At 39.7% G+C, this 27,971-nt stretch overlaps 1 protein-coding gene across 1 annotated transcript in view; it reads right to left on the bottom strand.

Moving 5' to 3' along the window:
- Positions 1–2,637: 2,637 nt before the first annotated feature.
- The window catches only part of LOC132406092 (putative Polycomb group protein ASXL3), a 230,275-nt gene continuing 204,941 nt past the window's right edge, over positions 2,638–27,971 (bottom strand). The window contains exon 11 of the mRNA XM_059991342.1: positions 2,638–14,518. Coding sequence (XP_059847325.1) covers positions 10,799–14,518 — 3,720 coding nt within the window. The 3' untranslated portion in view covers positions 2,638–10,798. The remainder of the gene's footprint in view (positions 14,519–27,971) is intronic.

Raw genomic sequence — 27,971 nt, 5'->3', positions numbered from 1 at the left:
CTTCATTCTTTGTAACAGAGGAAATATTTTAAATTAGGAGAAGGTGGATGGGTAACAGTCTTTTCCCCAAGGTAAAGGAGTCCAAATTTAGGGGCCATAGATTTAGGGTGAGAGGGGAAAGATTTAAGAGGGATCTGAGGGGCAACATTTTCACAGAGACTGATGAGTATATAGAATAAGCTGACGGAGAGTTTGAGGCAGATGTAATAGCATTATTTTAGGAGCACCTGGCTAGATGCATGACGGGAAAATACTGAGAGGGTTATGGGCTTAGAGGAAATTGGGACTAGTTGTGGTGGGCACTGTCGTCAGCATGGACACATTGGTCCAAAAGGCCTATATCTATGCTGCATTGCCATATGTCTCTATACATTTCTCAAGCTTCATTGCAGAGCTAACAACTCTTCCGAATCAGAACCAGAATTGCTAATTTTCATTGGTGCATATGCTGTGAAATTTGTGGTTTTTGTGGCAGCAGTACACAACAATTACCGATCTTTAGGCTTCTGTACCTCCTTCCTGTAACTCTTCCAAATTCCTTACTGGAATTAGTCATTTAAAATAATCCTTATGTCACATATGCATTGTTGGGTTCATGAAGGCCAAAATAAAATAATAACTGGGTACCGTTAATATTTGACCTTTTGATGTATGGATTTTTTCTGCCATCTGTATCTTCTTCCAATTGAAGTACTTCATAAAATCTTTTATATCTATAACTATGCAATTTGGAGCCACTTTGGGTGTGTTTCCACTTCTCACAATAAGTGGAAATTATCCATGAATATGCAGTAATGGAAGACGTTTTGGGCTTGTTCTTACTGGAAAAACAATAACTCAAGTTATTCAAGTTCAAAAAATTAAGTGAAAGCATGAGTTTTAAATCTGCAGAAGTTGCTGGTCAATGTAAGTTTTTATGCACAAATGGTACTTACCCATTAGCCTCTGCCTTACATTCAAGAATATTTTAACTTTCTACATTATACGCCCAAACATAATTGTAGAAAATTAAAGTAGGAAGGTAATCTAATATGGAATAATTAATAGTGAAATGAAAATTAACCTGTTTTATCCTTTAATTTATCATTTATTAGACCATTATCATGTAATATTCCATTTGCTATTAGGGATTTTAAGTTTTTCCTTGATCTTGGTTCTCCATGTCATGCCAATTTTTTTTGTTTTCTTCGCTTACTCTGATTCTAATTCACCATCCTGCCATGCATACTCTGTTTTTTTTTAAATTAAATCTCAGTGGTTAAGGAAGTAGATTATTGGATCCCATCACTGATCAATGTCTAGAATGCTCAGTCAGCTTGAACCACTCTCTCTGATCTTTCTCATTAATAAAGCATTTTCGCCCACAGAACTGGATTTTTTTTTGTTTTTCTGCACCATTCTCTGCAAACTCTTTTAAGACTCTTTCAGAGTCCGCTCTGCGCGAAAATCCCAGGAGATCAGCAATTGCTGAGATACTACCCCATCTGGCACCACAATCACAGTTATTTATATCATATTTCTTCCGCATTCTGATGATTGGTCTGAACAACTGAATCACTTGATCATTCCTGCATGCTTTTATGCATTGAGTTGCTGGCACATGATTGGCTGATCAGCTATTTGTATTAACAGGTGCACCTAAGAAAATGGAAACTGAGTGTATCTCTAAATGAAAGGATAGATTAAAAATACTAGAAATTTTTTGTGTGGCTTCTTTATTTTTTGGTGTTGGGCCTTCTGTACATTATTTAACACTGAAATGAAACACTATATAAATCTATGTTCCAACACAATAGAGCTTTCAGAAATATTACTGATGCTCATAGCCCATAAAAATAAGATGCATTGCATACCGTTTGCACAAAAGGGAAACATCAGTTAAACCATGACTGATTATGAGTAAGTTGAACCTTTTTATTCAACACCTTACTACAAGCAATGGGCTTTGCAGGATCACATAACTTAAAATAAATGGCTTTAGAAAGTTCACAGAATATAAACTTTGCAATGCCATTTTAATTTAGTTTTGACCTTTTTTTTCAAATTATGCTCATATAGAATTCAGGGCTAAAGTCCCAGTAATTGGCCCAGATTTTGCTGATGAAGCAAGAGTCGAAACCCCAATGTACTGTCTATGAGTTACAGCCGCCATTTCCTGTCAATGGGATACCCCCGGGTTTTAGCAGTGTAGCTGGATTTGGTTGAGAATCCCTGGCACTTGTGCTTCAGTAATCACCTCTTGGAGCCTGGCCCAGATTAGATTCATAAGGTCATTGACTTCAAAGGGCATTTTGGACTGCAGAAAACGCACAGAATGTACTCTTGCTCTCATAATTATTTAAGGCTTGTATGGTAATTTTAACTTTAAAGTTTACAGTTAATTCTTTATTTTAACATATTATTTTTGTTCTTTTTTTAAATGTTTCTAGATGTTAAAATCCCTGACAAAATGTTGGGTTGGAGTTTTGTCCGTGAAATACTATTAAAGCTCATAGACATAAGTTGAGTTTTACAAGTATTTCACGGGCAGGCCTGGTTTGGCCCATCCATATCACTCCATTTCGTCATTTAAGGCCCTATTATTTCTCAGAGAGCCATATTGCTAGACTTCTATACCATCCACCCCACCAAGATAAGCTTTAAGAATTAATCCGAAGTACGTCTAGGCAAATGGTGACTGAAACGTGCAAATCACAATTGTAATTGGCAAGCCTCTGACAGTGAGAGCCCATTTTGCAGAATTTGAAGAATTGGCCTCTAAAATTGTAAGCATGAACATTTCCCCCTTATTACAAAAGATTTGTCCATACAAACTGACTTTTAGTATATTTTTAATCAGGAAAAGATACAGAAAGGTCACAAACACATGTTTTTAATGTTTACGACATCGTGGAAAATCACTTCATGTGACGATTAAAACAAAAATATAACACATAGTTGCAAAGTGTGATTCCCTGAATTTACCACAAAATTAAGTTTTGGTTTACTCATGAAGATGGAGTAGGATTTGACCTGTCATTCACCCGTGAGCAACCTACCAAAACTGGTGGAGAAAAGAAAAATGCTGTCTCTTTTGAGGACATTGTAAACCATTTATGAAGTTATGTAACCTGATTCAATTACCATTTCTTTGGTAGAAAAGCAGAGGAAAAAGCAGAACAAAATGATGTCTTTATTATATGTGGTGTTGCTGTGTGAGAACATATATTTGGAATCATATTTATAAACATAAATATAGTGTGGATCCATGAGATCCCATTAATAATGCACCAATAACTTAAAGGAAAATGTTATTTACATAACCAAAAATGGAGACATTCCTTAAAATCAAGCTCTAACCAATAAGTCAATAATTTTTAGTATCTTGTGTGTTTGTTGCAGATTCTGTTTGATAACAAAACCAATTAAGTGCCACATTGTAAAAACTATACAAATAAAAAAAACTGTTCTTGATGCATGGTGCACAGTGCAAATAGGACACCAGTTAATTCTTACCATTTTGTCAAAAATAAAAACCATCAGTGAATCACCTTTCTGCATTGCTTTAACAGGAGCATAAAGCATAATGAAAATCAAGAAGCGGATTAATTAATTTATACATACATAAGAATTTTAAAGTCTCAAAGAAGGCTAATTGGATCACTTTTCTTGCACTCAAACAGCTCAAAAGCCTTTATTCAACTGGTCATATTCCTCTGCCTTTATCCCTTAATTTTCCTTTGATTTAAATTCTAAATATTAAGACTATTTGATGACAGATCTTAGATACTCGACCACCTTATATATATATATTAAATTAATTTCTTAGGTAACAGATTGCTTAAAATTAAACAAAACTATTGTAGGTGCAAAGAGTTTTCACTTTTACAGCTTTATGAACTGCATGTTGAGAGTAGCATGTTATTATTCATTGACTTTGAAACAAGTGATTAAAATGCTGAACACCTGCTCCATCACTTACTTTTTCTTTCTCATAAGACTTTCTGAAAACTTCATAAATTTGAAAAAAATCCATAGGCAGAGGTTTGGAAGCAGCTCCACAAGAACTTTTTAAATCATCTTCTACAATAGTTTCTGTAAGTTTTGGTAAAAACATTTTAAAACATTTGACCCATTTTTGTTTTGTTCTAAAAACAAGAAAATGTCAAAAATAAATCTTGTATTAAAATGCTTTTATAAAAGAGACAGAGCTCTGAAGGTAATCATGGCTGATATTTCTGCTGGGGAATTTGAGGAAACAGAACAGTCTGATTTAATGCACCTTATTAACACATGGATATAATAATTAATCAATATTGAGACACTATTACTTGGGAAAAACATTCTCTTAGAACACCATAAATACTGTAGAGAAGCTTTTAAAATTATCACAATTAGGAGAGAGAAATGATAGAAATTCAGGAAGCATAATCCTTAAGTAAATTGCTGCAGATATTGGAAATCTGTACATGTTTAAGTCCCTGACAGTTGCAATAGTCAGCATTATTAAGGAAAAGATTTCTCTGCCTTCAGCATCTAAGTTAAGAGAATTGGAAAGAAATTATTGCTACATATTTTGCCAAATGGGATAAATAGATGCAATGTATGTTGAAATTCTCTTTAGGTTTAGGTTGAGGTGCAAATCTATTTTTATTCCAGAGGATTGGCTAAATCTTTGGAACTTGATTAGTATGGCCAAATATTAAAGTCTGCAATAATAATATGTGTATGTTTTCTTTTCTTGAGTATGCATATAAAGAATGGGGATTCTCTGTGGGTGAGTGTGTATCTGTGGGCAGGGAAACAGTTAATAGTCCAGACAAATCGGTCTTCAGCATGTTGTAGAAGTGCAGAATCAAGTAGGGAGAAGTGGAAAGCTGCTCAATTGCTTTTGGTAACACCTAAAAGATGGAAATGAAAAGGGTTCCCACACAAGTCCATTGAAGACCATTAAAAACCCAGTCTCTATAAAAGAGGGGTACTGTCTAGTGGAGCGGTCATTTTTGGAGTGGACTGAGTCAGAGTGGTAAGGCTTTGGCTCAATAGGGCTTTGGCAAGAATAGGCTGAGGCAAGGTAAATGCGTAAGTTCATTCTTTACTTCTTATCTAACTCCTGAGAGAATATGAGTTATGTCTACAAGGACAGTGTTCTGTTCTGGGTGTCATATGTGGTATTTCCAGGAGACTACCAACCTCCCCAATGGCCGTATCTGCACCAGATGCATCGAGTTGCAGCCTCTTAGAGACAACATTAAAGAAATGAAGCTGAAGCTCAATGACCTTCGGCTTGCTAGGGAAAGTGAAGAGGTGAAAGACAGGAGCTATAGGGAGGTAGTCACCCCAAGGCAGATAAACGGGTAACAGTCAGGAGTGGGAATGGAGAATGTCAGATAGTGGCTGTCCCCCTCAAAAAATAAATGCTCCATTTTGATTATTGTCGTGGGGGTGAGCTACCTGGAGGAAGCAACAGTGGCCGTGTCTCTGGCATTCAGGTGGCCTGTGGCTCAGAAGGGTAGGGAACTGAAGAGGATGGCAGTAGTAATAGGGGACTCTATAGTTCGGGAAACAGATAGACGATTTAATTCGATTGGGAAAATCAGGTTGGTGTCAGATGACAAGAGAGGGTATTTGTTGAATACCTATGAGATGGCTTTTTAGAGCAACTTGTGTTTGAGCCTACTCGGGGAAAGGCTGTCTTAGATTGGGTGTTGTGTAATAATCTAGATCTATTAAACAGCTTTATGTAAAGTAACCCTTAGGAGACAGTGATCATAATATGATTGAATTCATACTGCAATTTTCAAGGGAGAAGCATAAGTCACAGGTATCAGTATTGCAATGTAATAAAGGGAATTACAGAGGCATGAGAGAGGAGCTTACCCAGGTGGATTGGAGAGGGGTACTGGCAGGGATGATGGCAGAACAGAGATGGCTGAAGTTTGTGGGAAGAGTTCACAAGGCACAGGATGGGTATGTCCCACAGAAAAAGAAGTTTTCAAGTAGCAGGGATAGACAACTATGGCTGGCAAGGGAAGCTAAGGAAAGGGCATATAAGGTAGCAAAAATGAACAGGAAGTTGGATGACTGGCAAAGCTTTTAATATCCAACAAAAGGCTACTAAGAAAGCTTTAAGGGAAAAGGTGAAATATGAGGGCAAATTAGCCAATAAGGGAGCAAAAGGGAGGAGAGAGTTGATATTGGACCACTGGAAAATGATGTTGGAGAGGCAGTAATGGGAGACAAAGAAAAGGCAAATGAACTTAATGGGTACTTTGTATCAGTCTTCACTGTGGAAGACACTAGCAGTCTGCCAGAGGCTTGTGCATGTCAGAGAGCAGGAGTGAGTGCCGTTGCTATTGCAAAGGAAGAAGTGTGAGGCAAACTCATAGGTCTTAAGGTGGATAAGTCACCTGGGCCAGATGGACAACATCTTAGAGTCTTAAGAGAGGCTGCTGAAGACATAACAGATGCATTGGTCATGATCTTTCAAGAATCACTTGATTCTGCATGGTCATAGACTGGAAGATTGTAAATGTCACTCCACTCTTTAAGAAGGGAGGAAGGCAAAAGAAAGGAAGTTATAGGCCAGTTAGCTTAACCTCAGTGGTTGGGAAAGTGCTGGAGTCCATTATTCAGGATGAGGTTTTGGGTACTTGGACACTAATCATGAAATAAGTCAAAAGTCAGCATGGTTTCTGTACAGGGTAATCTTGCCTGACAAAGCTGTTAAGAGTTCTTTGAGGAAGTAACAAGAAGGGTGGACAAAGAGGAGGCAGTGGATGTCATTTACCTGAATTTTCAGAAGGCATTATTACAGGAAAGGTATTGGCATGAATACAGAAATGGCTGACAGCCAGGAGGCAGTGAGTGGGGATAAAAAGAACCTTTTCTGGTTTGTTGACAGTGACTAGTGGGGTTCCTCAAGGGTCAGTATTGGGACCGCTACTCTTCACATTGTTTTTCAGTGATTTGGATAATGGAATCGATGGCTTTGTGGCAAAGTTTGTGGATGACACAAAGATAGGTGGAGGGGTAAGATAGTCCTGAGGAAGCAATGCGATTGCAGCAGGGCTCAGACAAATTGGAAGAATGGGTAAAAAAGTTGCAGATGCAATATAGTGTTGGGAAATGCACGATAAAGTATTTTGGTAAATGGAACAATAATGCGGACTAATACCTAGGTGGGGAGAAAGTTCAAACATACAGGTGCAGAGAGACTTAGGAGTCCTCATGTAAGACTCCAAGAAGGTTAATTTACAGATCGAGTCTCTGGTAAAGAAGGGAAATGCAATGTTGGCATTCATTTCCAGGGGAATAGAATATAAAAGCAAGGAGATAATGCTGGGGCTTTCTAAGTCACTAGTCAGGCTCATGTGGACTACTGTCAAGAGTTCTGGACCCCGTATCTCAGAAAGGATGTGTTGTCATTGAAGAGAGTCCAGAAGAGGTTCACAAGGATGATTCCAGGAACGAAGGGGTTAAGGTGTGAGGAGTGTTTAGGCTTGTACTCATTGGAATTTAGAAGAATGTGGTTAGATCTCATTGAAAGTTATCAAATGTTGAAAGGACTAGATAGGGTGGATATGGAGAGGATGTTTCACTTGATGGGGTATCCAGAACCCGAGGACACAGCCTCAACATTGAGGGGTGACCTTTTAGAATAGAGGTAAGGAGGAATTTTTTTAGTCAGAAAGTAGCAAATTTGTGGAATGCTCTGCTACAGACTGCAGTGGAGGTCAAGTCTGGGGGTATGTTTAAGGTGGAAGTTGATAGTTTCCTCATTGGTCAGGGCATCAAAGGATATGGTGAGAAAGTAAATGTAGGGTGCTGAGGTGGGATCTGTGATTAGCCATGGTGGAATGGCAGTTAACAATAGCTGATCTATCCAGAATGGTATAACAGAGGAAGATGAACGTGAGCAGTTATTAAATAGCAAAACAAAAATTCTGGAACTGTGAGATGCAAAACAAAGCAGCTGTTGGAAATCTAAAGTCAAAAAAATACTGGAAAACTTTACAGTTTAGGTAAGGTGACAGAAACTGAGTTAATGTTGAATGCAGGAAAGGTTGGTAATCTGAAATTTATTCATTCAATCCTGATGACTGCATTAGATAGATGAACTGTACTTTCATGTTAGCTTTGTTGGAACAGAATAGGCGGCCAAAGGTTCAGAGTCTCAATGAGAGTGGGATGGAGAATTAAAATGACAGGCTAGGCCACTGATCTGAGATATTTGTTTCTTTCTCTAAAGATGTTGTTTGATCTTTTGAGTATCCCCAGTATTATTTCTTTTTATGACAGATTTCCTGATCTACAGTTTTACTTTTCCAGATAAAGAACGGGCCGTGATTTGGACAGATCTGTTCAGAGGGTAGGTAATAAATATTCAGATTCAATTGAAGAATGAGGTAGGAAAGATGTGTGTAATGCTCCAAACCAGAAAAAGATTGAACTTTCTTTGGTGTATTTTTTTTCTTGACTTTCCTAGCCCCTTATAGAAAAGGAGAATTTGAAATAGTAGGAAAATATAGTTATATTATCACCATGGACCTGATAACTGATCAACGGTTTGTGCTCAGTTTAAATTTGTATAACTTGTTTACTGTCAATAAAATGTGTTTACTGATAACAAAAACATAATGGAACTATAAGCTCAAGAGAACCGTTGAGGATTCCTGATAGATCAGTAGATAAATGCTGAGTACAACCAACAATGGTGGTGCTACAACTGATCTCTTTAACTGTTTCTTGATATCTAATGCAGGATGGCAGTAGAAGCACAAGGGTTTGCTCTCAGTGCTGTGATTAAGAAAAGTTAAAATCAATCTGGATGTGTATTCCTGATTTCTATACAGTAATCTTCTCTGTAAGAGTGAGTGAGTGTGTGTGCGTGTAGATAATTAATTGAGATGAAAAATCGCTTTTGTTTTGATCCCACATTCAAGGCAGAAATTGATCCAAATTTATCATAAAGATTTCACAATTAGAAGTGCTGTGAAGCCATAATCTGGTTATGAACGACTGCATTCTGGACAGGAGGGCAGAAGGGGATAGGAAAAAATAACCTGTGCCTACTCAATAGTCTCCAAATTTCCAACAGAGGTTACTGCTTTCAGAACAGTTTGTGACAGCAGCAAATAAAGTGCCACCATATCAGTATTGAGAATTACACTGTTTAAGCTTCTATAAGGATAATGGAAATTATAAGTAATGTACTCCACTAGTAATCTCTTAAATTCAGAACTTCAATGTACATTATAACTCAGATTTGATGTACCAACTTTCTGTGAGATTTAATGTTTCATACCACTGTGTTTGAACAATGCATCCATTTGTTTACATAAAATCAGAATGTGAAGTCAGACCATAATGCATTAACTAACATGTCCACCTCAACAAATCAAGTTCAATCAATTCTATCTTTGTGTTCAATGCATATTTAAAAAAAAAGTGCTATCAAATACTGAAGGCAATTAAGGAGATAACAAAAGCAGGCTGTTCTTTACCTGCGAAAATACTGTATATCCTGCTTTTTATCCGCATGTATAATAAATGGAGTTCTTTTTATATGTGTAATGCTTGAATGAAATGACATCAAACAAATTTAAAGCCACAGTTACACACATTTGGCTGTGATATTCATGCACTTTAACAATAACATTCCCTGTTATATCTAACATTTGCAGAATAATTACAGTACAGTGATAGTTTGGGGCCAAAACAGCCCTGGAAGCAGCTTGTGTGTAAGTATCAGTGCTTTTAAAAATTTAAAAATTTCCAACACTGATGAAGACGCAGAGAAGTAAATCCATTGTTATAACAAAACTAAACACGAAAAATAAAACATTTAAACAAATTCACATTGTGTTTCACGCCACGATGCAATGACTCTCAAGACCTTGAAAATTCATTATAAGCCTACAAAATTTACTGATATAAAACTTAAAAATAGTGCTAAAATTTAACAATGCTTTTCTTTCACATAGCTGAAATAGATTTCTTTTGTTGTAAAAACACAAAGCTGGTGTGAGTGTTTCAGCATTTGGAGTAAGCCAAGGTGGTGCATTCAAGTATTATGGCACATAAGTAACATAACCATGGATTTTTCCATTTCTAAGCAATTAAAATATAAGGTCAGATCTTCAAAATAAACCTTGTAGAGCTTGGAAGTTTTGTGATAGATTACAAAAACTGTAACTAAAAGATATATACGATCGATAAGTGATTAAAAATACGCTTTAAAGAACTACAGTATTTGCAAAGCATCTAAGGACTCAATACAATTCTTACCTCCGCAAAAGGAGATCTTTACAAAATACATATTTCTATAACTAAAATTAAAGATAATGTGTTATCCAATCCTGGTCACTTTCAGACTAATCTCTCCACATTGCTTCATTTCTATGTGACTAAGAAAGCAAATTTATTACAGATCTGCTCATACCTTATAAGCCACAGCCAGGCTATTCGGAAATAGCCAGAAAAGGGCTGGTTTCTATTTTCCCAGCTGTATGATGTGTGGAATTGCTGGCACAACCTTGTCTTCTAATTCACTAAAGATGTAATGAAGTACCAACACAATGGAATTACCTACAGTCATCTAATTCTCATTCTTCTAAAAGTAGAATTTGGTAAATATTGTAGAGTGTTATTGGAGAAAATGCTGTAATCTTGAATTCTGGTGTAGTGCAATGGTACAGCTCTCAACATACTAACAAAACATCCATTGAGATTCTTTTGTAGATCAATTATTTTAAAAAGTCTTCCTATTACTGTACTATGCATTGTGATAAAAATGTTTTTGGTGAGGCACCATTCTCTATCTTACTACCAAGCAAGCTACACACAGCTTAGAAGGCCCTATACAGTCATCATGACAAAAGGCTCCACATCCTTTACACATAATCATGGCTTTAAGTCTGCAAGAGCACTTCAATTCTAATTCTGCACTATTGTTGTTAGAAAATTTATGAGCTAGAATGGAAGAGTTCTGGTTAGATAAAGTAATGGCATCATTTGCACTACTTCCCAGAAAACTTCCAATGGACTGTTCAATAACAGAAGCCGCTTGCTTCAAGTTAGTGCCACTGAAATGTAACGTGGAATAATTTCCGTAGAGTTGCTGCTGCTGGAGAAGTTTCTGAGTGGCAAGGTGTGAGGCTGGCTTAATAGACTCAGTGGATAGATGAGAAGAAAAATCAGGCTCCTTTACTAATTTACCTAAAAAGACATCCATTGTTGGTCCGAAAACCTTTATGTGTTCTTTTGTTTCATAATGATCATTTGAAATATCTTTGATATCCTCTGCACAGCTTTTGCTTAAGGCATCATCAACAGAGAACTGCTCTATTTTAATACCACTTGTACCATCAGTTGTAGCATGTAAATTCAGTCTTTTATTGGTTTCCATAGTAACTAATCCTGTGCTTTGATCAGATGGTGCTTCACATTCCTTAAATGAAGAAAGATGCTTCACAGCATTATTCTGGATAGTTTGTGTTGCTCTACAACTGATATCAGTTTGCTTAATTTTAAGACTGCTTGAGAAAACAGCACCCATGCTTTCCACATCTGTGTCCACTGATGTATCTACTTGTGCTATAGTGTTAAATGCTGGGCTGCTTTGCTCTAAGGATCGGCTAAATGTTAATGCATTTGTGGTGCCATAACCTAGAGTGGCTGCTGGTATAGTTTGCACTAAGGTTTCTGCTTCAGTTAGTCCTCTCAAGCTAAAAGACTTTTGATGAGTGTGCTGTTTCTGTGAGGTAGGGGCTGTGATAATCAAGTTGTTGCTGTTGTCACTGCCTGTCAACACATTCTGCTCAAAACCACATGCAGGCAATAGTTTCTTGTGCTCTTTAAACTCTGGGCTTTTAATGATTTTGTGCTTAATGAAAGTCTTGTTTAGCCACTCTTGTTTAAATAACATTTGCTGTTGCCCTGATTGGTTTTGATCCATACTGACTGGAGTCTGTGACCACATTTCAACTCCAACTGAGGCGCACTGCTTTGTTTGCTTTAAACTGCTTTGTGACTGTTCCTCTGTTGATTTAGCCTGTCTGTTGCTTACTTGCATATCACCTGTGTTGCACTGAATCTCCCACATTGTTCCCAAAGTCTGCCCCTTTGATGTCTGAGAAAGAGGGTGAGGAATGTTAATAGTGACATCCCTTTCAGCTGCAGTCACTTTTGATTCACTAAAACCTCGGGAAGGCAAAGGAAGCCTATTAATTTCAAGCCTGGTGCCTGACCGTAGCTGAGGCAACACTTTCTCTAGAGGCAAGTTACCTTGCAGCAACTGTGTCACAAGAGGGTTATTGGCTTCAACTGAAGAAAGATGACGATTAGTGCTTCCAGGAGCAGGGACCCTTTCTTGGTTTTCTGCAGCTGATAATGTGAAGGCCTGAGATTGGTTTGTGCCAAAAGTTGATTTAGAGCTTGTTGTTTGCAAGTTGCCCACTAATGGATTGATTTGGGTATGAATGGCATTTTCTGTAGCTTCATTTTTTTCCAGGTGCTCTCCCTGGTTAGTTTCAGAGTCATTCATATTAGAAAGGTCTTTTTTCTTTTCCATGGACTGGTTAGCTTCTGTCTCAGCAAAAGTGTTAACAGGTTCCAATTTTTTTTGCTTTGTGTCTGCAGATTCACCAGAATTGGTGTAAGTATCTAATTTGTCTTTCTTCACTGTACAAACATCATATTCATTATATTTATCTGAACTATGGCTTTTGTCATTGTAGCCCTCCAGTTCATTAATACTTTGACTTTCACTAGTATGATAGCCTGATTTGCTTTGGTTTGAGATGTTTTGCTCCTGGTTATTACTAATGACTTGTTCAAAATCTTCTGAGTTTTTTATTGTAAAACAATGATGTTCAAGATCATTAAACTTAAATTGTAGACCAGTAGTGCTTGTTGTTCCATACAGAACTGTTGATACTTGCATGTCTTTCGCAAGTAGTGATGGACTGTCAATCTTTACCACTTCTGAATTGTTGTTTCTGCCATTGTTCACTGACTGACTTTCAGCATCAGTTTCAGTGCAGTTACTGATCAGTTCCTGAGATTGCATTTGAGAGTTCAAGGCATTTTCTGTTTTAACTATTACAGTCTGTGGGTCCATACCCAAATTTGACACGCAAGTTCCTGTTGTATGAGAATCAATTATAGCATAATGGATGTCAGCATTAGAGGTCCCTTCTATACTGACAGGAGGTTTCAAAGAGCTCAGCAGCGGGGCACTTGGTGCACCAATTTCTATCTTATTTATTGCTGCAGATCCCAGATCCAGTGACTGATCTGCTGAATTTAATTCAGTTGCAGCATTGAAATTGGCTGGCATGTGAATATTGCTGGAAGAGTTCAAAATAATTGCTGTATTGAAATTTAAAACGCCTGTACTGACAACAGAGGTGGATAATGTATTACCAATAGAGGGATTCTCAAAGGCATTTTCATTGCTTTCAGTTACACTTTCATTATTGCTTAGAGTCGTGATGTCTTCACCACAGCTTGGAGAAGAAACCTTATCAGGAAAAATATCACTGGTGCAATACACTGCTGGCACAGCACTGACAGGCAAACTCTGCATGGATGCATTAAGTACAGTCTGAGATTTGGAAACACCACCTTCAGAAAGTGGTGATTCGTTATTATTACTAGAACCATTAGAACCTGATACAGTAATTTCCGTTTCAATTGCAGTGCAGTTCGTCTTTGTGCTGCTGGCAGCTGTGCTTGGTATGAAATTCCCATTAGCAGTACTTGGCATTGAACTTTTATTATCAGCATACCTCGGCACAGAAGCACTAATAGCACTATTCTGTTTGTTGCTAATGCAAGGTTGTCTTTCCTCACCATTGGAGCTGGGCATTATAATATTCTCAGTACAGGCAACCGTAAAAAGACCAACAGAACTTGGTACTGCAGTATTATCAGTGATGGGTGCCTTTGTGGCATTTTTGACACAGCTAGATGCAGTAGTGTGAGGAATGTTTGCCACTGCGGCAATATCAGAGGAATAATGAATAGCACTTTTGACAGTATAATCTGAGTCACCGACATTGTCATCGCCTTTGAGAGCTGGAGTAGTTTCAGTACTACACTTTGATGAAATGTTGTTATCTGATTTAACAACTTCTTCACTCTTTACAACATTGGCATCCTGTACATCCCTTGTTGTAGCCTGGTCTTGTTTACCAGATGTTTGCTCTTCTAATGGCTGCAATTGTGTTCTGGCCTGATATTTGGCAAGTAACTTTGCTTTTGTTTGTGCTTTAATATCTGCCAGTGTTCTGGTCTGCCCTCCAGTTGTTCCTGCAGCACTGATCCCTTCATCTCCTACCAGGCTAGCTGCAGCAGCTGCTGCCGCCTCTCTCTGAGCTCGAGCCTGCTGTGCTCTGGCCTTGATATCTGCTAGGGTCCTAGCGCCAGTGTTTCTTCCACCAGCCAGTGTCCGACTGGCGGATGACTTTGGACATACCTGGTAGGATGGTTGACTCTGCACAACAAAAGGAAGTTTGATCCTTGATAAGTGAATCTGTTGAAAAGAAAGTACCACATTTAAATCCATGCAAATAATCAGGCAAATTGGAGTAAATATGTACATTGTTTATAAATAATATAATTAAAGCAACTAAAATGGATTTCAATCCAGTCGGTGCTGGCAGGCAATAGTAAAGTAACCATTGATAATCACTGAATCATTGAAAGGTACGACCACATTAACGGGTTTGTATTATAGACCACCCAATAGTCAGCGAGAATTGGAGGAGCAAGTCTGCAGAGAGATAGCAGACAACTGCAGGAAACAAAGCTGTGACAGTAGGGGATTTTAATTTTCCACATATTGATTGGGACTCCCGTACTGTTAAAGGTCTAGATAGGTTAGAGTTTGTAAAATGTGTTCAGAAAAGTTTTCTAAATCAATATGTAGAGGTACCGACTAGAGAGGATGCAATATTAGATCTCCAATTAGGAAACGAGTTAGGACAGGTGACGGAAGTGTGTATAGAGGAACACTTTGGTTCCAATGATCATAACACCATTAGTTTCAACTTGATCATGGATAAAGATAGATCTGGTCCTCGGGGTGAGGTTATAAACTGGAAAAAGGCTAAATTTGAAGAAATGAGAAAGGATCTAAAAAGCCTGGATTGTGACAGGTTGTTATCTGGCAAGGATGTCGTTGGTAAGTGGGAGGCCTTCAAAGGAGAAATTTTGAAAGTGTAGAGTTTGTATGTTCCTGTCAGGAATAAAGGCAAAGTAAATAAGAATAAGGATATTGGAACTCTGATAAAGAAGGAGAGAGAGAGAGAGAGAGATGTATGACATGTATAGGAAACAGGGAGCAAATAAGGTTCTTGATGAGTATAAAAAGTGCAAAAAATACTTAAGAAAGAAATCAGGAGGGCTAAAAGAAGACATGAGGTAGCTTTGGCAGTCAAGGTGATAGATAATCCAAAGAGCTTCTACAGGTAGATTAAGAGCAAAAGGATAGAAAGGGATAAAATTGGTCCTCTTGAAGATCAGAGTTGTCAGCTATGTATGGAACCAAAAGAAATGGGGGAGATCTTAAATGGGTTTTTTATGTCTGTATTTACTAAAGAAACTGGCATGGAGTCAATGGAAATAAGGCAAACAAGTAGTGAGGTCATGGAATTGATACAAATTGAAGAGGAGGACGTGCTTGCTATCTTGAGGCAAATCAGAGTAGATAAATCCCCAGGACCTGACAGGGTATTCCCTCAGACCTTGAAGGAGACTAGTGTTGAAATTGCAGCGTCCCCGGCAGATAGATTTAAAATGTCGGTATCTATGGGTGAGGTGCTGGAGGATTCATGTTGTTCTGTTGTTTAAAGAAGGCTCTAAAAGTAATCTGGGAAATTATAGGCTGGTAAATTTGACGTTGGTAGTAGGTAAATTATTGGAAGGAGTACTAAGCGATAGGATCTACAAGTATTCAGATAGACAGTAACTTATTAGGGAGAGTCAACACGGTTTTGTGTGTGATAGGTCATGTTTAACAAATCTATTAGAGTTTTTCGAGGAGGTTACAAGGAAAGTGGATGAAGGGAAGGCAGTGGATGTTGTCTACATGGACTTCAGTAAGGCCTTTGACAAGGTCCCAGATGGGAGGTTAGTTAGGAAGATTCGGTCGCTAGGTATACATGGTGAGGTAGTAAATTGGATTAGACATTGGCTCAATGGGAGAAGTCAGAAAGTGGTGGTGGGAGATTGCTTCTCTGAGTGGAGGCCTGTGACTAGTGGTGTGCCACAGGGATCAGTGCTGGGTCCATTGTTATTTGTGATCTATATCAGTGATCTAGATGATAATGTGGTAAATTGGATCAGCAAATTTGCTGATGATACAAAGATTGGAGGTGTAGTGGACAGTCAGGAAGGTTTTCAAAGCTTGCAGAGGGATTTGGACCAGCTGGAAAAATGGGCTGCAAAATGGCAGATGGAGTTTAATGCAGACAAGTGTGAGGTATTGCACTTTGGAAGGACAAACCAAGGTAGAACATACAAGGTAAATGGTAGGGCACTGAGGAGTGCAGTAGAACAGAGGGATCTGGGAATACAGATACAAAATTCCCTAAAAGTGGTGTCACAGGTAGATAGGATAGTAAAGAGAGCTTTTGGTACATTGGCCTTTATAAATCAAAGTATTGAGTATAAGAGTTAGAATGTAATGGTGAGGTTGTATAAGACATTGGTGAGACCGAATTTGGAGTATTGTGTGCAGTTTTGATCACTGAATTACAGGAAGGATATTAACATGGTTGAAGGAGTGCAAAGAAGGTTTACAAGGATATTGCTGGGACTTGAGAAACTGCATTACAGAGAAAGGCTGAATAGGTTACAACTTTATTCCCTGGAGCGTAGAAGAATGAGGGGAGACTTGATAGAGGTGTATGAAATTATGATGGGTGAATGCAAGCAGGCTTTTTCCACTGAGGCTGGGGGAGAATAAAAAAAACATAGGTTAAGGGTGAAGGAGGAAATAATGCGAGGGAACATTGTGGGGGGGCTTCTTCACATAGAGAGTGGTGGGAGTATGGAATAAGCTGGCACCAGATGAAGTGGTAAATGCAGGTTCACCTTTAACATTTAAGAAAAACTTGGACAGGTACATGAATGAAAGGGGTATGAAGGGATATGGTCCAGGTTCAGGTCAGTGGGACTAGGCAAAAAAATGGTTCGGCACAGCCAAGAAGGGCCAAAAGGCCTGCTTCTGTGCTGTAATGTTCTATGATTGAGACATTACTAAGTTGGATGTGAACAAATGCTGTTCATGTAAGTGGTGTGGTGGGTGGGCAACACTTATGAGCTGGGGAAATGAGTGAGGTGTCTGTTGAATGGTGGGGGTGGAGCTGACATCAGTGGACAACAGCCACTGGTTTACTGTATTAAACTCAGGACCTACTTATGTAAGTCCCTCTGCTACGTAGAAGTAAATTTTATAGGCAATGTGAAAGCCTAATAGACCACAGGAACATCATACATAGGAGCAGAGTTAGGGCATTAGGCCCACTGAGTCTGTTCCACCATTCCATCATGGTTGATCTATAATCCCTCTCAACCCCATTCTCCAACCTTCTCCCTGTAACCTTTGAAACCCTTACAAATCAAGAACTTATCAACCTCTCCATTGACTGGACAATGAAATAGCAGATGGAATATAGCGTGGGGAAGTGTATGGTCATGTACTTTGGAGGAAGGAATAAATTCATAGACTGTTTTCTAAATCCAGGTTGTGTGGATGATATGGAAGGCAAATGCCACGTTGCCATTCATCTTGAGATGACTGGTATAAAAGAGCAAGGATGTAATGCTGAAGATTTATAAGGCATTGGTCTAACCACTCAAAGCACTGTGAGCCGTTTTGGGCCCCTTATCTAAAAGATGTGCTGGTATCAGAAGATCCAGAATGTGGAGAGGATGTTTCCTACACTGGGTGAACGTAGGACCAGAGGGCACAGCCTCAGAACAGAGGGACGTCCATTTGGAACAGAGATAAGGAAGAGTTTCCTTAGCTAGAGGGTGGTGATTCAGTGAAATTCACTGACACAGATTGTAGTGGAGGAAAAGTCATCTAGTATAGTTAAAGCGGAGTTTGATAGGTTTGTCATTGGTCAGGTTCTGAATGTTTGTTAAAGTCCCTGTTGTAAATGTCTGTTAAAGTTTCTGACATTGCAAAACTGTTCAAAGACTTTTAAACATACTTAGAAATATTAATACTTGAAAATAGAAACTAATAAACAATTAAAAACTATCAAATATATGTAAACCAATTCAATTAAAATTAAGGAAATTATCCTGTACTTAACACACTAATTACTAAATGTAATGTGATCTGTTTTCTCAGCAGAAAAACCACCCCATACGATCTACAAGAAATATTTATATTTTCATATAATGGCTAATTTGGTTCAGACATTTACTGTTTATTGTTTGTTCAGCCTAGGTTTCAACAGACATTTTATAGTTAATGAATGAGGGTGAGCAGAGCATTAGCCATAGAAGTCTGGCCAGTGGAGGTCCACAGAATTAGGATTGGCAGCTGTGATTTTGAAAGTACAGTAGTATATGAATTGAGGAGGGTAAAGTGGCTTTTTAAAAGGGTGAACATAAAAGGTACATGTGCAGAGGGAGTAATACAAGGAAGTGATTAGTCATGGCCCTGTCTCTGAGTCTATGTAATATTGCAAGATCAGGAGCGTAGAATTGGAATTTGAAGCCAGAACTTTAAATGGAGGGAGAGATTAAGTTAGAATGGTAGGGTAATGTATTCAAAAGAGAAACAGCAAAATGAATGAGGAAATAGATAATAGTCACTGAATACATGTTATTCAGGGTAGAAACTGGGAGAAACAGCTTGGTGAGAATATATTGGTTAAAAAAATAGTACTTTAAAGTGTGGAACTGAAAAAAAGATTGTAAATGTCATATCAGATGGATAAAATGAAGTGAGATTTTCAAGAATTAAGACCTTATGTAGAAAGGGGACAGACTAGGGTGTTAGTGGGTGACAAGAGCTACATTATCATCACTACAGTTTGGACGGAAGAAATGGCAGAAGGCATAGCAATGTCGAGGGCTAACACCTAGATGGGAGGTATCATCGCATAGCAGCCAGGTTCCAATGTGTACATTATCTTGATGCAATTATCCACTACAAGCTGGCTCTTGGATAGTTTGTTCAGAAGTGAATGGATCTTATAGAGAGAATGAGGAGCAGAGTTTAAAAAGTTAACTCATTGGTGGAAACCCCAGAATCAGTACTGAGTTATGGGAAATGGACAGGTTATTAGCTCCAGTGACCTAAAATGCATGTGAACTGCTTCAGGTTACTTCTTGGATTAAAAAGCTGAAACTAAACTGACAAAGCCTGACATATATTTTCCCTCCATTTTGCCTGGTAAATCTGTAATGTTCCATTGTAGCAGAAAAGAAGGTCTGTTATTGTTTGCTCATGAATAATATGACACAGTGAACAAATAAAGGAGGGGGGCCAGATCATTAATCAAAGGATGGAAGGGGAAGAAAATCACTCGAATAAGGGAAAATTGTTTGTATGTAACATTGAAATTTTACCATTTCCTTTTACAAACTGAATGCATTGTTAACCACATTTTAAAGAAACAATTAAAAAAAATCTAAAGCATTAGTTTCACTGTAAATGCCTTTTATTATAGCCAAGATGTAAAGAAAACACAAAATAGAACGGCTATACACATTGCGTGGGAAATCTCAAGAGTAAACAACAAACTGCACCGGAAGTTGAAACAGGTGCTTATTGTAAACACTGAAGGTGATGCAAAATGAAGATAATAAACCTTTATCCAGAAAGTAAGAGGAAACTGGAACAAAGTCGAAGAGCTGAGAAACAGAATTGATAAACCGGTATAATTCCAGTTGACAAAAGAGAATGAATGATTTCAGACACAGAACAGCACAGGAACAGGTCATTGGGCCCACAACATTGTGCTGAACCAGTTAAAAAGCAAAAGAAAAACACCTAAACACGAATCCCTCCCACCTACACCATATCCATATTCCTCCATCTCCCTCACATCAATGTGCCTATCCAAACGTCTCTTAGAAGCCTCTAACGTATTTGCCTCTATCATCACACATCATACCAGACAGCAGATTCCAGGCATCCATGACTCTCTGAGTAATAACATTTTACTCCCCTCTTGAACCAACTGCCTCTTACCTTCAATGCATGCCCTCTGGTATTAGACATTTCAACTGTGGGAAACAGTCTCTGTCCACTCTATCTCTGCCTCTCATAATCTTGTAAACCTCTATCAGATCTCCCCTCTGCCTTGGACACTCCAGAGAAAACAACCCAAGTTTATCCAGCCTCTCATGATAGCACCTGCTTTTTAAACCAGGCAGCATCCTGCTAAACAACTTCTGTACCCTCAACATCCTTCTTATAGTGGGGGTGACCAAAACTGTATGCAATACCCCAGATGAGGCCTAACTAGAGTTCTTTAAAGGGGTAACATAATCTCCTGACCTTTGAACTCAGTGGCTCAACTAATAAAAGCAAGCATTCCATAACAACACACACAAAATGCTGGTGGAATGCAGCCCGCCAGGCAGCATCTATAGGAAGAAGTACAGTTGACGTTTCAGGCCGAGACCCTTCGTCAGGACTAACTGAAAGAAAAGATAGTAAGAGATTTGAAAGTGGAGGGGGAGAGGGAAATCCAAAATGATAGGAGAAGACATTAGGGGGAAGGATAAAGCTAAGAGCTGGAAAGTTGACTGGCAAAAGGGATACACAGCTGGAGAAGGGAAAGGATCATGGGACAGTAGGCCTAGGGAGAATGACACCAGAGGGAGATGGAGAACAGGTAAGAAGTGATTGTGAGAGGGGCAGAGAGAGAAAAGAAAGGGGAGGAAAAAAGGGGGATAATAAATAAATAAGGGAGGGGGTAAGAAAGGGAAGAGGGGCATTAACTGAAGTTACAGAAATCAATGTTCATGCCATCAGGTTGGAGGCTGCCCAGACGGAATATCAGGTGTTGTTCCTCCAACCTGAGTTTGGCTTCATCTTGATAGTAGAGTTGGCCATGGACAGATATATCAGAATGGTAAATGGGATGTGGAATTAAAATGTGTGGCCACTGGCAGATCCAGATCTTCTCTGGCGAACGGGTCTCACCAATATATAGAAGGCCGCACCGGGAGCACCAGACACAGTATACCACACCAGCCGACTCACAGGTGAAGTGTCACCTCACCTGGAAGGACTGTCTGGGGCCCTGAATGGTGGTGAGGGAGGAAGTGTAAGGGCAAGTGTAGCACTTGTTCCGCTTACAAGGATAAGTGCCAGGAGGGAGATCGGTGGGAAGGGATGGGGTGGGGGATGAATGGACAAGGGAGTTGCGTAGGGAATGATTCCTGCAGAAAGGGGAGGGAGGGAAATATATGTTTGGTAGTGGGATCCCGTTGGAGGCGGTGGAAGTTACGGAGAATTATATGTTAGACCTGGAGGCTGGTGGGGTGGTAGGTGAGGACAAGGGGAACCCTAGCCCAAGTGGGGTGGCGGGAGGATGGGGTGAGAGCAGATGTGCAAGCAATGGGAGAGATGCGTTTGCGAGCAGAGTTGATGGTAGAGTAAGGGAAGCCCTTTTCTTTAAAAAAAGGAAGACATCTCCTTCATTCTGGAATGAAAAGCCTCATCCTGAGAGCAGATGCGGCAGAGATGGAGGAATTCCATAAGCCTTCTTAACCACCTTATTGATCTGTGTTTCCACTCTCAAGGAGTTAAGAATTTGGATCACAAGAACTTTCTGGTCAGTAACACTGTTAAGAACCTTGCCCAAAACAGTGTACTGTCTCCTTGCATTTGTCCTACCAATCTGCAACACTTCACATTTATCTGGGTTAATCTCCATCTGCCATTTCTCAGCCCATATCTAAAACTTATCTATATCATGCTGCATTCTTTGCCGATCTTCTACACTTCCCACAACTCCACCAATCTTGGCACCATACACATATTTACAAATCCACCCACCTACATTTTCATCCAGGTCATTTATTTGCATCCCAAACAGCAGAGGTCCCAGCACAGATACGTGTGGAACACCACTAATTACAGACCTCCAGCTCAAATAAGTCCCTTCAACCACCTTCTGTCTTCTGTGCGAAAGCCAGTTCTGAATCCAAACAGCAAATTCTCCATGAATCTTAATCTTCTGGATTAGTCTCCCATGAGGTACTTTGTCAAACAACTTACTAAAATGCATGCAGACAACATCCACTGCCCTACCCCCATCAGTCTCTCTTGTCACCTTGTCAAAAAACTCCAAGTTGGTAAGGCATGACAAAGTCACATTGGCTCTCACTAATTAGGCCATAGGTTTCCAAATGCTCATATATTCTAACCCTGAGAATTTTCTCCAGTAATTTCCCAACAACTGATGTGAAACTCACAGGTCTATAGTTCCTAGGATTTGCCTTTGTTCCCTTCTTAAATAAGGGTACAACATTAGCCACTCACCAGTCCTCTGGACCTCACCTGAGGCTGCAAAGGACACGAAGATACTGGTTAAGGGTCCAGTAATCTTGTCTTTTCCCTCCTTCAATAACCTGGGGTAAATCCCATCTGGCCCTGGGGATTTATCACCTTAATATTCATTAGGACCCCCAACACATTCTTCTCCTTGACCTCTAAACACCTTACTGTATTTATACAATCAGCCCCACTCCTTGGCCTTCTCCCTGTAACTTCCCTGATGTAGACAATCAGGAACCTATCAATCTCTGCTTTAAATACACCCAACGACATGACCTCGACAACTGCCTGTGATAACAAATTCCACAAATTCACCACCCTCTGGCTAAAGAAATTTCTCTGTATCCTTGTTTTAAATGGATACCCTCTATCCTGAGGCTGTGCCCTGTTGTCCTAGACCGGGGGTCGGCAACCCGTGGCTCCGGAGCCACATGTGACTCTTTTACGTCTGTGCTGCGGCTCCCTGTTGCTTTGGGAAATAATTGGTCAGTATTTAATTAAAATGTATTTTATGTTAGTTTGTTAGTTTTTGAAATGTAATTCTAAATTTGAAGATTATGGTGATCTTGTACAATCTAAATAAGACGTTGTGGCGACCCATTTCCTGACACATCCGAACCGGCTCACAATTAGCCAGCGTTCAGGCTAAGGGAGATAGCCTACAGGGGTTTGTGAGTACGTGTCTTTTGCAGCATCCGCGCCCATGGGGGGGCGGGTTGAGGGAGGCTTAAAAGCAAGGCTGTTTAGTTCGAATAAAGCTATCTTTGACTGCAGTTTACTGACTGCGTGTAGCACACCGCTACAACGTGTTTTTATCGCTGGCTGTCCAGAGGGGAGGTGCTGAAACGCTTTGTCGCGTGTCTGGAAGAAGTGAAAACTTTCCTGGGCAGCAAAGGGCTCACCTTTCCTGAGCTGGAACAGCCAGAGTGGCTGGAAAAGCTACACTTCATGGTAGACATGACAGCGCACCTGAACACGCTGAACACAGCTCTTCAGGGGTAAGGACGTACAGCCCTGCACATGTTGGAGGATGTTTTGGCATTCGAGCGCAAGTTGACAGTGCTTGCCAGAGATTTACAGAAAGGCACATTGTCTCACTTCCCCAATTTGAGAGAGTTCAAACAAGGTCACGACATGATAAATTCGGAGTATTTACATTCTGCAATCATTGCAATGCAAACATCGTTTGGGAAACGCTTCTGTGAGTTCAGAGAGGAAAAAAACACATTATCCTTCCCGGTCACTCCCCTAAGCATCGATCCATCCCTACTGAATACGACTGCATTGTCAGGTGTGAGTCAACCTGACCAAGTATGATAAATATTTTAATTGCCTATTATTTTACGTATATTCATATGTTTTCATTGTTCAGTGAAATAGTCCTTTTATTTTTCAGGTTGACAGCTGGCTGACGTTATTTTTGGTTTGCTGCTGGCGGCAAATTTAAGTTTGGCGTTTTTCGTAAATACAAGAAGGACTCAAATAGACGTTGAGTATTTTACTTAAAAGTAACCTTCAACCCAACGTCTTTTTTTCGGAGTTCAAAATGTTTTTGTTGCATGCAGAAATGTAATTTCGTTTTCTCTGCAGGAGTTCATCAATTTCATAAATGCAACACATTATAGTTTGTTTATACATAGCATAAAGGCAAAACAAAACGTTGTATGCAGTGTTATTTCATTTTAAATGTCAAACGGGTTTTGCGGCTCCCAGTGTTTTCTTTTCTGTGGGAAACGGGTCCAAGTGGCTCTTTCAGTGGTAAAGGTTGCTGACCCCTGCACTAGACTCTCCCATCATAGGAAATATCCTTACCACATCTACTCTATCTAGGCTTTTCAACTTTCGAAAGGTTTCAGTGAGATCCCCTCCCCCCATCCTTCTAAATCCCAGTGAGTACAGGCCCAGAGCCATCAAATATTCCTCATATGCTAAACTTTTTATTTCTGGAATCATCTATGAACCTCCTCTGAACCCACCCCAATGCCAGCATAACTTTTCTTAGATGAGGAACTCAAAACTGTTTACAATACTCTAAAGTTCAGCCTCAGCAGTGCCTTATAAAGCCTCAGGATCACATCCCTGCTCTTGTATTCTAGACCATTTGAAATGAATGCTAACATTGCATTTGCCTTCCTCACCGCTGACTCTACCTGCAAGTTAACCTTTAGGGCAGTGATGTCAAACTCACGGCCCGCGGGCCATATCCGGCCCAGCGTACAATTATATCCGGCCCGCGAGATCATTTTAGATAGATCTATTATTTTAATTATTAATGGCCCGGCGATATGAAGCCTATGATTGTAAGTTAATACCAATGATAAAAATAATGCTTGCTCAGCAGTCTTCTTCATAAGAAACGGAATTTGTGAAGTGAAACACTTTGTAGTTATAGCAGAGACTGAGACACATGAAAACAGGCTGAAAAAAACGGAGGCAATGAAAGCTGCGTTTGCACGTGCCCGACTGATCCGGCCCGCATGAAGCTGCATTTTGCCCAATCCGGCCCGTGACCTAAAATGAGTTTGACACCCCTGCTTTAGGGTATTCTGCACAAGGACTCCCAAATCTCTTTGCATCTCAGATTTTTTGATTTTCTCCCAGTTTAGAAAATAATCAGCACATTTATTTCTTCTACCAAAGTGCACGGCCTTGCATTTTCCAACATTGTATTTCATTTGCCATTTTCTTGTCCATTCTCCTATTCTGTTTAAGTCCTTCTGCAGCCTGCCTGTTTCCTCAACAGTACCTGCTCCTCCACCAGCCTTCATATCACCTTCAAACTTGGCAACAAAGCCATCTATTCCATCATCTAAATCATTGATATACACAGCATAAAAAGAAGTCCTAGCACTGACCCCTGCCAAACGCTATCAGTCACTGGCACTCAACTAGAAAGGAAGCATTTTATTCCCACTTGCTGTCTCCTACCAATCAGCCAATGCTCTAACCATGCTAGTAACCTTCCTGTAATACCATGGGTTCTTAACTTGATAAGTAGCCTTATGTGTGGCACATTGTCAAAGGCCTTCTGAAAACCCAAATAAACAACATTCCCTTTATCTATCCTATTTGTAATCCCTTCAAAGAATTTCAACAGGTTCATCAGGCAAGATGTTCCCTTAAGGAAACCATGTTGACTTTGTCTTCTCTTGTCCTGTGTTACCAAATACTCCATAACCTCATCCTTAACAATTGATTCCAATTTCCTCCCAACCACTGAGGCTAACTGGTCTATAATTTCCTTTTTGCAGCCTTCCTCCTTTCTTAAAGAGTGGACTGACAATTGCAGTTTTCTAGTCCTCTGGCACCATGCCAGAGTGCAATGAGTTTTGAAAGATCATTACTGATGCCCCCACAATCTCTACGCTTTATCTTTCTAAACCCAAGGGTGCAGTTCACCTGGACTGGGTGACTTGCGTACCTTTAGGTCTTTCAGCTTTTAGAGCACCTGCTTCCTTATAATAGTAACTGCACTCACTTCTCTCCTCTCACACCCTTCAACACCTGACACACTGCTTGAGTCTTCCACTGTGAAGATTGTGCGAAATACTCATTCAGTTCATCTGCCACCTCTGTCCCCAGTTATTATTTCTCTGACTTCATTTTCGAGTAATCCTATATCCACTCTCATCTCTCTTTTATTTTTTATGTACTTGAAAAAGCTTTTTCTATCCATGTTGATATTATTGTTTAGAAGCTTGCTCCCATATTTAATCTTTTCCCTCCTAATGATTCTTTCAGTTGTTTTCTGTAGCTTTTTTAAAACCTTCCCAGTATCTTCCTGCTAATTTTTGCTTTGTTGAATACCCTCTCTTTTGCTTTTGCATTAGCTTTGACTCCCCTTGTCAGCCACAGTTATATTATTTTGCTATTTGAGTATTTCTTTGTTTTTGGAATATATCTGTCCTGCACCTTCCTAATTTTTCCCAGAAACTCAAGCCATTACTGCTCTACTGTTATCCCTGCCAGCATCTCCTTCCAATTTACTTGTGCCAACTTCTCTCTCATACCACTGTAATTTCTTTTACTCCACTGAAATACTGCTACATCAGACTTTACTTTCTCCCTTTCAAATTTCAAGTTGTAGTCAATCATATCCTGATCACTGTTTCTTAAGGGTTCCTTTAAATTAAGCTCCTGAATAATCACCTCTGGTTCATTCCATAACACCCAATCCAGTACTGCTGATTCCCTAGAAGGCTCAACAATAAACTGCTGTAAAAAGCCATCTCATAGATTGTCATAACATTGATCTTCTGACACTCCTTTCTATTTCCCATTGTAATCTGTAGTTCACATCCCAGCTACTGTTTGGAGGCTGAATATAACTGCCATCAGGGTCCTTTTAGCCTTGCAGTTTCTTAACCCAACCCACAAGGTTTTAACATCTTCTGATCCAAAGGCACCTCTTTCTCATCAGTTGATGCCATTCTTTACCAACAAAGCCATGCCACCACCTCTGTGTACCTTCGTATTTCTCTGATACAACAAATAACCTTGGACATTCAGCTCCCAACTACAACCATCCTTCAGCCGTGATTCAGTGACGGTCACAACATCATACCTGACAACCTGTAAAATTGCAACAAGATCATCCACCTTATTTGTTATACTCCGTGCATTGAGGTATAACACTTTCAGTACTGTATTTGGTACCCTATTTGATTCTGCATCCCTAATGCACTGATACTCACCCTGCTGGCTGCAATTTTGTCCTATCATTTGCCTGCCCTTCCTGACAGTGTGACTGCACGCTATCTTTGTTTTACCATCTGTTCTATCCTTAGTCCCTTCACTCTGGTTCCCATACTCCTGCCAAATTAGTTTAAACCCTCTGCAACAGCTCTAACAAACCTGCCCACGAGAACATCGGTCCTTTTCAGGTTCAGGTGCAACCCATCCCTTTTGAACAGGTCATACCTCCCCCAGAATAGATCCCAATGATCCAAGAACCTGAAGCCCTGCTCCCTGCACCAGCTTCTCAGCCACGTATTTATCAACCAAATCATCCTGTTTCTACCTTCACTGGCATGTTGTACAGGTAGGAATCCAGAAATTACTACTCAGGAGGTCCTGCTTCTCAGCTTTCTGCTTAGCTCTCTAAATGCTCTCTTCAGGACCTCTTTGCTTTTCCTTCCTATGTCATTGGTACCAATATGTACCAAGACATCTGGTTGCTCTCACTCCCCCTCCAAAATGCTGTGGATTTGATCTGAGATGGCTCTGAGCCTGGCACATGCGAGGCAACATGCCATCTGGGTGTCCTGTTCAAGTCCATCTCTTCAAGCATCGAATGACATATAGCTGCTGTCTTGCCTTTACAGCTGCATCAATATGTTGCGTCTGGGTTAGGTATTGATGCCCAAGAACTTGAAATTGCTTACTCTCTCCTCTTCTGATCCCTCTATGAGAAATTGGTTTGCGTTCTCTCATCTTACCCTTCGTGGTC

Source organism: Hypanus sabinus, chromosome 1 (assembly GCF_030144855.1).
Source record: "Hypanus sabinus isolate sHypSab1 chromosome 1, sHypSab1.hap1, whole genome shotgun sequence".
NCBI classification, from domain to species: Eukaryota; Metazoa; Chordata; class Chondrichthyes; order Myliobatiformes; family Dasyatidae; genus Hypanus; species Hypanus sabinus.
Note: the sequence above shows the minus strand (reverse complement) of the source record. Positions and strands in the feature narration are given on the sequence as shown.